The 15,752-nt window shown below is 37.2% G+C and overlaps 1 protein-coding gene across 1 annotated transcript; it reads right to left on the reverse strand.

The window, feature by feature from the left end:
• Positions 1–4,378: 4,378 nt before the first annotated feature.
• On the reverse strand, positions 4,379–10,848 carry LOC146168358 (ran GTPase-activating protein 1-like). Its single transcript, XM_083388934.1, has 4 exons — positions 10,405–10,848; positions 6,641–6,819; positions 5,777–6,552; positions 4,379–5,157 (listed from the first exon to the last, which is right to left on the reverse strand). The coding sequence occupies exons 1-4, from the start codon at positions 10,801–10,803 to the stop codon at positions 4,787–4,789; spliced, it is 1,725 nt and encodes a 574-aa protein (XP_083245060.1). The 5' UTR covers positions 10,804–10,848; the 3' UTR covers positions 4,379–4,786.
• Positions 10,849–15,752: the final 4,904 nt, after the last annotated feature.

A 15,752-nucleotide genomic window follows, 5' to 3' on the forward strand; every position in this document is an offset into this window, starting at 1 on the left:
TCCCGTCTGCCGCTACTCAAGCTCAAGGTATATCAGGTAAACATTGGTTTCTCGGGAGAATAAAGAAACTGCTTTCAAATTTCTTCTGTCTGGGGTTCGTGAAAACGCGGAGCCCAGAAGCACACAGAGCGTAGCCGGGAGCATGAATTCTCCGATTGATCGAACTTTTACCTAGAGTGTCGCGCGTTGAGCCTTAGCTACGCAGTCTCTTGAAGATTTTATTTGCCGTATAGCTGCGTAAGAAAACATATCGTGTAAAAGACACTACGATCAATTTTTTTTTTAGTTTGCAACAAACATTTTATTGAAACGATTGTTTTTGTGGCGAATAAAACATAGCTTTAGCGAGACATATTGTATTTTTTTATAGTTTATGCTAGGGCCCATGTTTTCTTAAATGCAGAGGCGTGTGATGAAAACTACCGCTTGCATATCTTTTAAGTGCAATCAAACAACTTGGAGTTTACTTTACATCAAGTTTACTAACATATTTTTTACAACTTCGGTTCCTATACCAACAGCAAAAATGATTAAACAAGGCGTCAAAACAATGGAAGGGGCAGATGAAGGGGCATGTTACTGGCTTTAAGATAGAAATGATATTGTGATCAAAGGCCAAAGACAAAATACCGTGTAGGCCTAACCAGAGGCAAATCAATTTTGTTTGGGGGGGAAATGACATTTTTTCAGGAATGGCGTCACAAAGTTAACGTGACACAAAGTGGCGTCATAATGGAACATCAAAAGTTGCATGTAAACGTGTCGTCACAAAGAAGTAACCTTTGAAACGTCACAAGGTTCGTTTAATTGTTAAAGTTTTTTAGATTTAGAGAGGTGTTACTTTCAATAAAAAAGCTACATATCAAAGATGTTATCGATTCGCGCAAAGCGAAAATTGTTTCTATCGTTAAAGTTTGCCAAAACAATTTTTTTATGACACGCACGATGCCTCTGGGCTAAAGCAATATTATTAAAATTTATCTAGGACATACTACCATCAAAAATCAGAACCACACAGAATGCAAAAAATACATTTGGGGGTCATGGTCAGAGTTTATCATATTAAGTTCAACTGGATATTAATTTAGGGATATCCCATGATTGACATTTTGTTCCGATACCGATACCCGATCGCGATCCGATAACAAATGACGTCATTACTATGCTCAACTAAGAAAAACAGAAAAAAATAGGTTATTCGATCAGCCTTAGTGCTACAAAGTGAGGTTTTAACTTACTATTTGTTGTTCAAATTACCTTTCAAGGTAAAATCGCAGAGTTGGATTGCAAACCAAGGCTGGAATGGCGGTAGTCTTACATAGTGTGGTATCGGATCAGCTAAAACCATTGCCATTTGTTTTAATTTATTTTCGTTTAAAATTAAACGCATATTTTATTCCGCTATATGTTACATAACACTAATTGCTAGAGTAGCACGAACATATAATATAGGGCAAGTAAACCGATATAAAACATATATTATAGGGCAAGTAAACCGGCCCTAGAAGCAATCATACATGTATCACTCAAACCAGGTTATAGGCCTTTTGTATGAACAGTTAAAACACATATTATGTTAATAGTCAGCTCCTTTAAAAACGAAGGCTTTTATGCGAAACCCAAAACGACTTATGTCTAATATTACAAAAGAGTACTATTCAAATGCGCCGTAAGTTTCCAGCAGCCTCTGTTGCAATAGGAACAAGTACTGGAAGTAAAAACACGATATCGCTTAGGAAGGCGAACAATCAACTCAACTTACAAATAAACTACAAAGCGCAAACTAGTTACTTCACACGTAACACATTAATTTCTGCTTGAAGAACTCAACTAAAATACTCCATTGTCACAAAACGATAGAATCAAACTTACATAAAGAAAACACCAAACGTTGTTTATAGTTGCCTGATTCTCATAGTGGTTCTGACTTAACCAAGCACACTGCTGTAAGTATTATTAGGAAGACGCGTCTTTGACTCTCTTAAATCCTTTGTTTTAGACTTTCTTGGATTGGGTATCTCGTTACCTTTTCTTTCAGTGTCTGTTTTTAACCCACCTTCACGATCCCAGACACATTCACAGACAGGAACATGCTTGACAGCAAAAGATAATCAAGCTGGCGAATGTTTAAAGCTAATTGCGATTTGAACATACTAATTGAGGACAACAAAAGTTTTAGTTTAACAGGTGAACTTTGGTAGCTTTTGGATTTTATTTTTTTTTAAACACACGTAAAACAACTAGGGAAAAATATTTTAAAGTAATAGGCCAAAATCTACCTATAGACATTGGCGCCCGCACGGGGGGCAAGGGGGGGAACTTGCCCCCCCCCCTGGAATTTCAAAATGCGATTACTAATATTATTTATAAATGTAATATGTATTACTTATAAAGGTTAAAAATATTATGCATTATCCATTGCCCCCAGTGGCGTATCCAGGGGGGGGGGCGGGAGTTCTTACCTCCTTTTTTCAAGTGATATTATCGTTTTTTTCGTTTTTGTCATGGTTTAACAAACTGTTCGAAGCGGCGTACGTGCTTTTTAAGTAATTGGGTCACGCGTCTTAATCCAATGCGAAACCGAAATCGAGCGCAAAACGCCGTTTTTCGTCATTTGCTTGGTCGACCGTAAACGCTCGAAGTTTTTCTCTTTCGTTATTTGTTTAGGACGTTTAGGTTGACTAATTGGCAAGTGTGAATTCGACAATTGACAACGCTAAGTCAAATCTTCTTTCTTTTTTTTCTCGCTGAAAAACGTCGAGTTACACGCAGTATGTTCCTCGCTGTTCGGTCTCTGCGCTAATATCCGATGTTGGTGTAACATCGACATTTGTTTAACTGAAGCAGATTTTTAAAAGGAGGTATAATGGTGACTGTCCTGCGCGATTCAAAGTCTCCATTTTTAAGTAATGATGGTTAACGCAAAATTATGCTCTTCAAGCATACTCTACTTCTAAGACCACGTGCTAAGTGTGCAATGGACACAACTTATTTTCCTTCAAACACAGCTTGTATCTTAGCTGACTTGGCATACTGCTCGGCGCAGATGTCGCGCTAATCGTGGCATAATAACACCCGGAAAAAACGATCTTCGTTTAGTATTGCAGGTGGTGAAACACGTGCTTGTAATTTAGCGCTCGATCCGTTCATGGACCTTGAAAACTGCGCTGCTGATAGTCGAATTATGTGTGATTCTGCCACAATTAATCACACATATTTCACGGTCTTGGTTTGTTTTTTTGCCTGAAGTTAACGATTGCACACCGTGATTTCGTAGCTGGCGCCCGACAGGACTGTCGATGACGCACGTGGTCGCTTTTGCTGTACGTATTTGACTCTTTCTGATTAGTTTTTTCATAACGTCTTGCAATCACCATTCTATGACGTCATATTGTCACTGTTTTATTACGTCATTATTCATTAACGTCAGACGAAAAATAGGGGAATTCCCCAAGTTGAAAATTCAGGACCTCCCCTTTTTGATTTTCTGGTTACGCCCCCCTTGGAAAATTTTCTGCAGGCGCCCCTGCCTATAGAGGCAATTTATAGGCCATATAGATATATATCAATAAGATGCAATCGAACCTCAGTTTTTTTGCAACACTGTTAAATAACAGCAACTTTGACGGTATTGTATTTTCGTATGACGCGATAAAAAGGCAGTTTAATTGTTGCATAAATTGGCTGGTATATCGAAATTTCAAATATATCTGTGTTTTCGTCGTCGACTCGACTAATATAGAAAAACTTTTATTCTTCTGCAAACGGATATGTTATCATTCAGGCCACAGGTTGTGAAATTGTGCGTCGTTTAAATTTTCTAAGACGTCGCACAATGATTGCGCTTTCTATCAAAACTCCAGTGCGGATCTTACTTACTATTCCCCAGGCCAGTGGTTCTCAACCGGGTGCCATATCTAATACCGCGGTGCCGAATAATATTTGCTTTTTGCGCAACTCTTACAACTTTTTGTTTAAGATTAAAGTGGAATAAATTCAATTGAAAATTCCTACATTGTGCAGAGTTGATGTATGTCGTTCCAGTTCCGTTTATTGCGACATTCTAGTGATTTACCTACGGAAAAGTATTTTCGGGGTGCCGCAATCTATAAATTTCTGAAGGGTGCCGCAAGGCATAAAATGTTGAGAACCACTGCCCTAGGCCGTACGTACATGTTTATTTTAACTCTTTGTTTGAAAAATACTGCAGCAACTGATTTTATTTTCAGATAAAGACAAATAATAAATCATTAGATATTAGATAAATTCCCATCGCTGGATGCGTCGCAAGTCCGACTAACTTTTTCTAACGGCCGCAAGGAAAAAAGTTCGAGAACTTCTGATTTAGGCTGGCAAAGATATAAAATTTGGATACAAAACATTTTTAAAGATGTATTTTTTAATTCAAAATAGCGAATTGTAAACAAATTTTGTATTGGTATTTTACTTATCTAATTAATGAAAACTTACCACATTAAAAACAGTGGGCCAACAACCATGAGAGTATAAACAAGCAAACAAAACAAATAGTTTACTTTATACGCCTGGATATCGGAAGTGGCCCGATTTAAACGAATTGAATGTAAATTAAGGCATAATGTAATATTTTACATTGATTGCGAAATATTAATATTGGCAGCAAGAAAGATTTACTAAAAAGCAATGACCTACATATTCCGCTTACAAGCTAAAAATAATTTCGACTAAATACAACGGCATTAAAAGCGCCCGAGAGTTTAAACAATGTACATTGTACAATTATAAAGACAAACAAGAACGACCGGATTTAAAGATAGAGCAATTGAATTAATTGGCCGCGAAGCGCAGGCCAGGTTTCCCAAGTAAGGTTGTCTTTCGTGGCAATGCCACGCACGATTTTTTTGGTGAATTTGGGAAAGTAGGCTTGCTGGCTGATATGGCCAAACACTACCGCCATCCCGCGGATGTCCTGCGGCGGCTTAAATGACTTGTCCTCGCCCTTGATAAGCCCCATGCGCACAAGCAGAGGGTTTATCACCAACATTGGTGTGTTGGGGTACTTGTCGAAAGCCTCTGCAATGAGGATATCGACGCACTGAAAAACGGCGCAGCGCAACTCCTCGGCTTGTGGCTTTTCACACTGCACGATGTTCTCCAAACAATCTTCCGTGAGTACATCTAAATACATGATGCATTGAAAACAATGTTAAATTACACCAGGATTTTTGTGTAGATATATATTACAGCTTTCTTGTGTATAAACACCGTTATAAAACTATAGATAGACCAATATATTACTTTCCAGATAATATCAGCCGATATTTTGAAATAATTAAAAGGGGTTTCATGGCTGACTGATATTGTTTTTGGTTTACTGCTTTCAGCATATTGGCCAAGTACATTTCATTTAATTAAAGCTATTACTGTATCCTTGGTATATATTTATAAAAATCAGTTATATTGGTATACAAAATCTGTTAAAACAAAAAAAGGTTGTCAGTATCAGTCCAAAAAGTAATATCCATTGACGACTTGTGCTTGTATTGATTTAAACGATAGGTATAGAAAACAAAACAGGTGTCAGCAAGACACGTCCAGAGCAAGAAACAGGTTTGTTTCCAAACAAATCACAAAACGGTTAAAAGTACCAGTAAAACTGCATAACATAACTTTAAATTAATGATGCATAAAGTGTCAAATGAAAGTCAGATATGATTGAATCTGCTTGATCAGTCTTTTGTTTGAAGTGCTCCTAATTTAAAATAATCAACAATAAAAAAATAGCAAAATAACTTACTTGACAACTTCATAAAAGCATCAGCGGTTGCTTCAGCATTATAAACACGTTCTACTACTTCTTCCAGTAGTGTAGCAAGCTGAGTTTCGGACAACTGTAGCAAACCTTTAGAGGAAACTTCAGCAAGAAAGTTATCCGGATTTAGTTCGGTAATAGACTCGCTGTGTCCATTGGTGGCAATTTCACCGATCGAACCATTCACAACGCTGCTTGTTTCATTTTCACTCTCATCATCTTCTTCTTCATCCTCATCTGAATCGATCCCTTCATCATCACTTAATGACCCAAGGGCCCCAATAGCTACAAAATCCTTCCCAAGATCTTTGATCTCATCCACGCCATCCTCACCAAACTGATTTCCATTTAAATCCAACTTTTCCAGGTGTGCTTTCTTGGACATGGCATCACAAATTGCAATTCCTCCCTCGATTTCAATTTCACCAAAAGCACAATTAAGATGCTTTAAATTTGGATTCGATTTTGACAAATGCTCACCAAGCGCCCTGGCCCCCTTAGTGCGCACCAAACAGTCTCCAAAGTTTATGATTTCTAAACTGTCAATGTGTCTTAAAGCCTCTGCCATTGCCACTGCACCTTTTTCCGTGAAAATATTGTCATTCAGATTTAAATGGATTAGTCGAGGACTTTTTTTCACAGCACCAGCCAACGCCACTATTCCTTGATGCTGAATTCCATTTTGTGGTAGTTGTATTTCCTCCAGAGTACCAATAGTCTTGAACGCTTTTGCAAGAGCAGTTGCACCAGGATTTTCAAGTCTTAAGTAAAATATTTGTATAGATTAAACTCTCAAAAAAACATGTAAAATACACATTGAAATAGCCACTCATCTTGATAATTTCCCACCTGTTTCTGCCTGCAACAAACACTTTAAGTTTTAGTGGTTGGCCAGCGGCAATACTCTTTTGGTGGCATTCAATGAGAGTATCAGCTAGAATTATTCCTCCACCTCCAAGACCATTGTTGTTAAAGCGTAACACTTCCAATGTGTAACAAACTGGACTTTTTAAAAGGGGAACACATGCCTTTAATACAAATATGTTTTGTTTTAAAAAAATATATAAACATATAAGTATATTCTAGCCTAGTGTTGTGTAATTCCATTTGCATAGTGTATTATAAATAAATCACAGAGATGACAGCACCAAATAATAAAACTACAGTATTACATAAGCACAACTTGTTTGGGTGTATTAATACCAGTCACGATATTTTTTTTCTTATATTTCTAAATAATTAAAATGCAACATTTTTATTGCAAAAAAACACTTTAAAATATATCAACAGAAGTAACAGAGAAACAACTTTCTTTCATGATAAAAAACAATTTGGTAAAATTATGTTTTATATCATAATTTTGATATAGGAGAAAAAATATTCCGGTTGGTTTAAATCAGGGGTTCCCAACCTGAGGTACGCGACGGTTTTCCAGGTGGTACGCGAGTACCTTCCAGTGTTTTCATTTTCACAACTTTATATTTTGTTGATCTGTTTTTTACAAAAACAAATCCCAAAGCCTATTCATTGTTACATAATTATTCCTGTTGTGTCGTACCGTTACGTTCTTCAAAAGACAGGTCATAACAATTGTCGACAAGGAGCACAGTTTCTTTGTAAAGCGCACAACGCTGTTGAACAGTGAGCGTTAATTATGTCAAACGATTGCTCTTGATAGATATCATCTGCTGATTTATAGCTTAATTTTGAAATAATGCTCGTTGTAAGCTATAAATAGGCAAAATATGATTCAATCAAAATAGTTGTTCTACAACAGTGGACCGGGGGCGCCAAGCAAATCTTAGGGGGCTCAAGCTCCATTCCAATATTTAACTTTTTACAATTTTTTATCCATTCCATGATTCTTTAGTTACTAAATCTCAGGGTTGGACTTACTCGCCCACTCGCCAATGCGAGTACAAATTGCTCTTGGCGAGTGCTGATTGACACCCACTCGCCCGACTGGCGAGTGGCTTCGGCGAAAAATGTAATAAGTTGGTGCGGGACAACTTGTGTTAAGCGCCACTACTAAAATTATTTTCTTAAACACTAAGGTGCAAATACATTCAACACTTCACAGATAATAAGGTTAATCGAAGTCACGTTCAAAGCTCGTAATAAAAACTCTTTGTCCCGTTTAAAAAAATTGTTTACCGGCGAACAATCAATAAAGTAATTGCTGCAGTGGTAAACAGTTATGTGGTTTATTGTTTAACTTCAACTTCTTTGACGCCTTTGGGAAAGGACGTGCAGTTTTGGGTAACAATAAGTTCAAAGCAAATGTCTTATAATAATATTTGTAAGCAATGTTTTTTTAAATGTTTTGAGGGACTAAAACGGACCACTGAACTCTACGATATTTGAAATATCGCCTACTTGTGTAACTACAGTTGAGCATTAGTAATTAGTCTGAGACGTAAGTATGTTGAATAACTGTCTGTGAATATTTTATACCGTATTTAAGATAGATACGAATCGAAACCATTGCGGACGCCCTTGGAAAATAGAAACGACCCACTGTAAGGCATCGCGCAGCACAGAACCTCTGGTGCATATGGTTGTTAACTCAGCGAATAAATGTTTTTTGTTTTTTTTGCGAATAAATGGTTTAGTTGTAAATTTACAATTATTTTGTCATTATTTTATCTGTTTAAACAGTAACTATAGTGTTAGGCGAAATGTGGCGTTTTGTTTGTGGCGCGAAGCAACTTGGATGAAACGTCCTTGAAGCACAGAAAAAACAGAATACGAAAAAAGAGGGCGCAAGGAATTGACAGTGTTATTTTTTCACTAAAGAATACTTTGGCTGAAAAACATTGTTTTAAGCGTAAACTGCTTTATTTTATATGTCATTCATTTGTTCATCCATGCATAAAAATAAACGACCAAACTTTTATAAAAACAAATGTTTACGATAGGTTGGAAAGTACCCGCTCTGCCGCGGTCACAGCAGCGCATTTCATGTAAAGTCAACGTAAAATTCAGTCAGCCGCGAAAAATCGCTCAAACGCGCAAAACTTTGCCGCGTTAACAGTTTTCAGTCTAGTACTGCATTTTCAGCCGTGCAAATTTTACAGATAACTTTATTACAGCCCCGCAATTTAAAGCTGCAAAATTGTCTCTCCAGCGCAAAAACTAAAGTTTACAATCTGGTGTTAACGTATAGAAAAATACAAGTTAACGATAACACAAGAAATGACCGCGCTAGGACGGAAATTTGCAGACAGCGTGCCAAAAATTTGGCGAGTGTTATTTCATCCTGGCGAGTGCTGATTGATAACCACTCGCCAAACTGGCGAGTGTAATTTTTTGCTTAGGAACAACCCTGAAATCTGCTTGTATGCTGTCTTATGCATAACATCAAAATTACACATGTTTAGAAAAGTAACTGAAGAAACACGATCCTAGTTTAGCGATTTGCGAACTTTGGGGCTATGTTTATTCAGAACAGTATAATATGGCTGAAGAAGATCTAAGTTGTGCAGTATGCCACCCTCTCCACAAACTGTGTTTTGCAATTTTAACAACAAAACTACAAAGAATTTTGCGCTTCGCGGAAACTAGGAACAACTTTTTGCACATCACTAATTAGGGGGAACTCCGACTTTATTGTGCCAATTTGTAATGTTATTTGCAGTATATATAGCCTTTGCATTGTGTGCCATCACCCCTTTTGAAACACGATTAACGCAATGTTTCAATTTTTACAACATATTTGTCGTCTCGAAAATTAAGGTTTAGCCAATACAAACCAAATAAACGCAATTTCTTTCGCGCTTCACACTACATATTTCCTTTATTATTGTTGTTTAATATCTAAGGGGGGCGCAAGGCACAGAACAAAAACTTCCACCATTTGCCATAAACTTATAGGATTTATAGTTGGCGCAAATCAGTTGTAAAATTGGAACAGCGAATGCGCATGTCAGACCCGGGACTCGGGTAGTTTGACATGGTCTTACTCGAGTCCCAAGTCTGACTCCAGCAAAAGGCGACATGGCAACCCTGTTCTTACGATGATGTCCAAATGATTTTATAATTGTACAAACTTGCTTAGTGGGAATAAGGTAATGTCCTGTCAACAGTACAGTATTACTAAATTATGTTTTGATAAAGCCATTTTTATTGGATGAATGTTATGCGACATATGTTTTACATATATATATTGTTTTTAATAGAAAACTTTAAGTGCATCTTATGTTGAAATACTTTTACTTAGATGAGCCTGAATGTCCATGTAGCATTTAGCCTACTTTTACGTCACTAAACACGTGACCGTTGTTAACTAACGCGTGACATAACGCCGAATCGTACGCTTTGATTGTTTTGCATTCTATTTTATACGTCTTACTGATTGGCGGCTTGAATCACCGCTCTGTTTATCGCTGAATATACTCTAAGAGCAACTATCTACTGAGTGGATTGTCTTTGCTTAGAGTACAAGAAGTTAAGGACAGGTATTCTAGCGGCCTGCTCCTTTGGAGTCGGATTAAGAACTTATAAGAGACTTAGGCAGCCGTCGGCCCTCGTCTACAGGGTCAGCAGCCTTCATATAGCTCCCTACGAACCCAACCACGCTTCAGTCCATTATTTAAAAACAATGTAATAAATACCTTTGCACAATCTGGCCCAAAAGCATTATCACTTAGGTCGAGCTCCACCAAATGTGTACTTGCTTCAATCATTGCGTTTCCAAGGCTCGTAAGGGATATAGGAATTTCAGATCTTAAACGGCCTGTGAACATATCTGCCCATAAGCAGCGTTCCAATTCAGGATGCATACCTAATTGTTCGGAAATCCATTTTGCTGCTTCCACACCAACAGTGTTGCCGACAAGCTCAAACACCTGCATGTCTTTGCAGCTACGCATTGCTTCCACAATTTCTTTGGCATCTTCCCGGGTATCAAGCTTTAGTCCACAGCCTTTGAAGCTGACAATGTTCAGCTTTTCAACATTAGTTTGCCCCAACAGTTTTGTAACTTGATCAATATCTACCTTTGTTTGCGACATGTTTTAAATCATGGATGACTTTACTTGTTAACCTTTATGCAGTTGAATAATCTACAAATAGAACATAGGTTATTTTAGTAGCCTTATTATAAATGCATATGATATAAAAAAAAAACAGGCATCATCAATTTAAAAAATGTAAGTAAGCATTTTATGACACTTTTCACCAATATATAGTTTGCCATAAAGATTTTATGCACAACAGTGGTTGAGCATTTTTCCCCAACTCAACCGAAGGTGGGATTGTTTGAAAAATCCTCTGCACAGTTGCACACTCAGCTACCAGCTTGCATTTTATAATAAAATCGAGGTGTAGTCATTGAACCATGCAAAAGTCAGCCAGCAAACACAAAAACTTGGGCTTTGATAATTATTTTAGTGGTATATTATTCATTTAGAGCTTACAATTTTGGGTATATATATATTACATTATTTTCAGCAATGAAACTTTTTGCCAGTAAATTTTATCACAGATGCCCAAATTTTAGCATAACATTTATTACAAAAGTTTCCGATCTGGCGTTATGGACGACATCCCTGAAGGGTTTCAAGTCGAATATCTTTAGTCTAAAGAGACTACAATGCATTTGGGGCATGGACTGTCAAACAATTGGGGTGATGGGATGCACAGTGCTCCCTGTCTAGGTTGGAAAGATAGGCCAGCTGTAGCTCAATCGCAGAAAACTTCCATTGCAAAAAAATCAATTTGCATGAAACTTCCAAAGGTTTTCAATATATTAGGTCATTTTCAGCCAGGCAAATTTAAAAATACCTTTATTCCAGCCGCTCATATTTTAGCAGAAATTTAATTCCGGATGTGCATATTTAAGCTACTTTATTACTTAATTGTATCCCCCATGCAATATGGAAAACTTGCAATCAGGCACCACCACCCTGCTAGTGCAACAAAAAACGAAAACGGAGGTGCAAGTTCATTTTTTTATTTTAAACAGCATTTTTTATTTTCAAACAAATATTTATCTTATTTCATTAGCACAGGTAGAATGAAACCGTCCATATTGAAAGTCCAACCATAAAAATCACTTAGGTATAAGAAGTAAGGTTAGGAGGAAAAAACCTAATCAGCAATTAAATGCTTTAGAAACACCCCACTAGACTTAACTGCGCTAACGTCATACTTGCGTGTATGTACTGATTTTACTCCGGAGTCCTTGAGATGAGAGCAGTTTGCAGTTATGCGATTATTCAAACGTAAAATACATTTCACTCTATTAAAATATATGCACGCTAAATTGTCGAGTCAATTTGCTAATTTTGGATTTATTGGAGTTCGATAGTACGGTGGTCATAGCGCCCGCCTGCTTAAATACACACTTGCAAATTTGTTACTTTCCATATTTTCATGTAGTAGTTTTACAGAATCTACACTACAGCAACTTTCCAACCATTTTGGGGGAAGAAAATATTTTTTCTTTTATTTTTACTACCATTTACCAGAGTTAGAAGGTGATTGAAATGGAGACATTTTTCTTACTTATAATGCCAAAGCAGAAACAGTAAAACGAAATAAAATAATTGTTCCTTTTCAGTCAAACAATTTTTTTCTGCGTTGCTTCAAAAAATTATTATTAAATTCAACAAAAAATAGAACAATAACTAACTTCGGGCATCCACCTTCTTTATCTCTACCTAGCGCTAAATAATTTTTAGTCAGGTATGTAATTTCAGTTTTAATAAATTATAAAGTTTACGAATAATTAGCGTTTGCAAAAACTTATTAAACTAAAAATGAAATAAATAGAGGTGATTGCTGAAAACCTTAATGTATTTTTATTAATTTGTAATTAAAAAGTGGCATGGTAATTTTCGCTGATTACGAAATTTATGACTACGGGAAACGGTAACGAACAAAACTAAACTATCAATAAATTAGGGGCACAATAAATGTGTCTTTTACGCGCGTAATACACGCGCAATTCAAATTGCATAATTAACCGCCATTTTGTATCCATCGATTGCGAAAAACTCGAAAAACACTTTGTTCTCACTGTTTTAATTTGGTTAGTTCGTTACGATAGTGTTCGTTTGCTGCTGGAGCTATCTAAAAAACTGCTTACCTACATAAGAATATGGGTTCTCAAAACTATGTATCGATATCAATGTTGCTGAGATACGAAGGTGCCTTGCTGGCATATACTAAAATTGGATTGACATTTATATTGGCATTTACACTACCAGTGGTAGTGTAAATGGTAGTCTACCACCATAACTAAAAAGGTAAAAATCCACCTGTCGATGCGAATTTAAATTCTGACCTTACCTCCAAGTAGCGCACCAGCTCCTCAAACAGAGATTGGTTCTCTGAGGACTGGGTCCGAACACCTATTGACACAGTTTCCCGGTCCAATATTTGCCAATGGGAAAAAAACTGCAACTGAACTTTAACCGTTTTCTTACTATTTACTTTCTTTTAGTTAGTTGAAAAATAAAAAAATACTTTCCGTTGCTTTAACGTTGTATCCACATGTAGCCTATTTATGAGTTATTTTGTTATCGTCGTTTTTTGTAGGATTAACAGGTTTAAGTCAATTAATTACTTTATCTGTTTGGTTGGCCTATAAGTTTGATAAGTTGAGCTAGTAAGTTTAGAAGTTGCTATGTAGCCATTTAATATCACCCCCCCCCCCCCCCCCCCAATGAATAAATAAATACCGGTAAGAAGAATAAAAAAAGTATAACCCTCCATTTCAGATTTGTAAGTAGCCTACTATGAAATGACCCTAGATCAGGGGTGCACAACATTTTAGCCATCGACGGTCGCATGAGCAGTCTGTGTTTTCTCAGGGCCGCCAGTGAGGATTTCCGATTATATTGGATCGGAGGCGATAATTACCGATTCCAATTGATTACATCAGTACTCGTCCGATACTAGCATCGGCGCCGACCATGTTCCAAATTAAAAGTATTTTCAGCCTGGATTTACAATTGCAGGTCACTCAACTTGTCAAAGCCTAAGCAATTTTTACCTAATAATCCCCCAAAAATACCTTTGAGCGTTTCTAAAAAGCGTAAGGTTCTTAAACGAACATTGTTTGCAATTATGTAGTCCAGTTACGCGAATTGACGAACCGCAAAAAATGCGTTTATTTGGTTTCAATTACCAAAACGCTTCTTAGAAGGTAACAAAATGTACACATAAAAACATTAGCCCTATATTCACTCCACAACTGAATAGCTGCATCTAAATTCAGGAAAACGCACGAACTGCCCGACAGTATACTTTACATTTAGATTGTTTTAAAAGTGGTATGAGTGTTACGTTGACCGTTAAATGGCCTTTTGCAAAGACGTTATAGATTTGCGCCAATAGCAGAAGATTCGTTAACTATAATTAATTTGGCATAAGGTGCGTTTTTTAGGGAGTCTGAATCCACAAAGCGGTAGTAGACTACTACCATGTGGTTCATTAAAAGTTGACAATATTGGGCTACACGACGCCAATATAGGTAGGCCTACAACACTAAAAGCATGGTCATCACAAGGGCATAATTCCTTCTTGGATAAGTTATATTGCTAAAAGATCTATTATTCCATCACTAATTTATAAGATCAGTGTCATTCTCATCACCGTGTGATGATCTTACACGTGCCTTCTCCAGACGAACTTTGGCTTCCAGGCTGTTTGTACTGGATAACCTACTTTTTTTGTAACACTTTCGGAACGATGCATAGCCTAGAGCAGGGGTCGGCAACCTACGGCCCGCGGGCCGGATGCGGCCCGCCAATGTAATTCATCCGGCCCGCCGCCTTTTTGACAAACTATAGACACGAGTCCATTTCAGATACATTTTCTGAAAAGTTTCTCATGCCGCCCGCGGCTAAAAATAATTGCCCACTCCTGGACTAGAGCAAAATATGGTTGCAACGATGCCCTGAAGCAATTTCAAAAGCCTGCAACTGAATGTTTGTGGTGCGGGTCAAACCAAAGCACAACGCGGGACAGATATTTGGGTTCCGCGGGTCGCATTTGGAAGAATAACTTGGGATACTTAACCAGTGAACTTATTCGCTACGATCATATTTGGAAATGCAGAGTTTAAACATTTAAAAACTATACTTAATTTTCACCCGATCAGTAAACTTTGTGCAGTTCTAAGCAAAAAGGTCTACGACAATTAGTGCATCCAAAGGATCAAAAAGTCTGGCTTTTAGACTTTGAGGTCCTAAACAATGCACTAATTTGACTTAACAAATCTGCATAAGAAGATGAAGTTTAATAATACTTGACCCACTCGAACCCAAACGATAACCAGCACCCTAACTAAAATATTGTGCGTTGATTTAATAATTACATAAACACTTTAGGTCCCAATACATCAATGTGTGACATTCTGCCACCAGAGATTGGGCTTTTTCCCCAGCGTTCTAATAAATGTTAGCGTTCAGGTAGGTCGAGTATTACTAATTCTATCTCACATTTTCGAACACTTTCAGCGAATATTTTCAAAACACTTTCAGCGAAAATATATTTTTTGCCGGGAGATTACCTAAAGGTTCAATCCTCAAGGTCTAAAAGTCAGACTTTTCTGCCCTTGGATGCCCTAATTGTCGTAGACCTTATTGCTTAGACCTGCACTAATTTCTAACAGATCGGGTGGAATTTTTGGTTTTGCTTCCTAACATTCCTAAATGCCGAAATCTCAGTGAATAAAGAGATTTCTATCCTTGTCGCATGCCCACGACATACCTTTTCGAGCAAAGATTTTCTGCTCTTGTTGAAATTAAAACCAAAAAAGAATTTTATCAAGGATGTTTATCTGCTCATGAGAGGAGCACTCGAAACAAGGCTACTGCCTCGGTTCGCACAACTGACTGAAAAAATTCAACATGAGCAACGCTTGCAATAAATGACTGATGAAATGTTGTATTTGTATAAAGATATGCTACGGAATTCCTATTCTTGCAGCCCTGTTTATCCTTATTGCGAT

The sequence above is a fragment of the Ascidiella aspersa genome, chromosome 1 (genome assembly GCF_963924565.1).
Source record: "Ascidiella aspersa chromosome 1, kaAscAspe10.2, whole genome shotgun sequence".
In the NCBI taxonomy this organism is placed as follows: Eukaryota; Metazoa; Chordata; class Ascidiacea; order Phlebobranchia; family Ascidiidae; genus Ascidiella; species Ascidiella aspersa.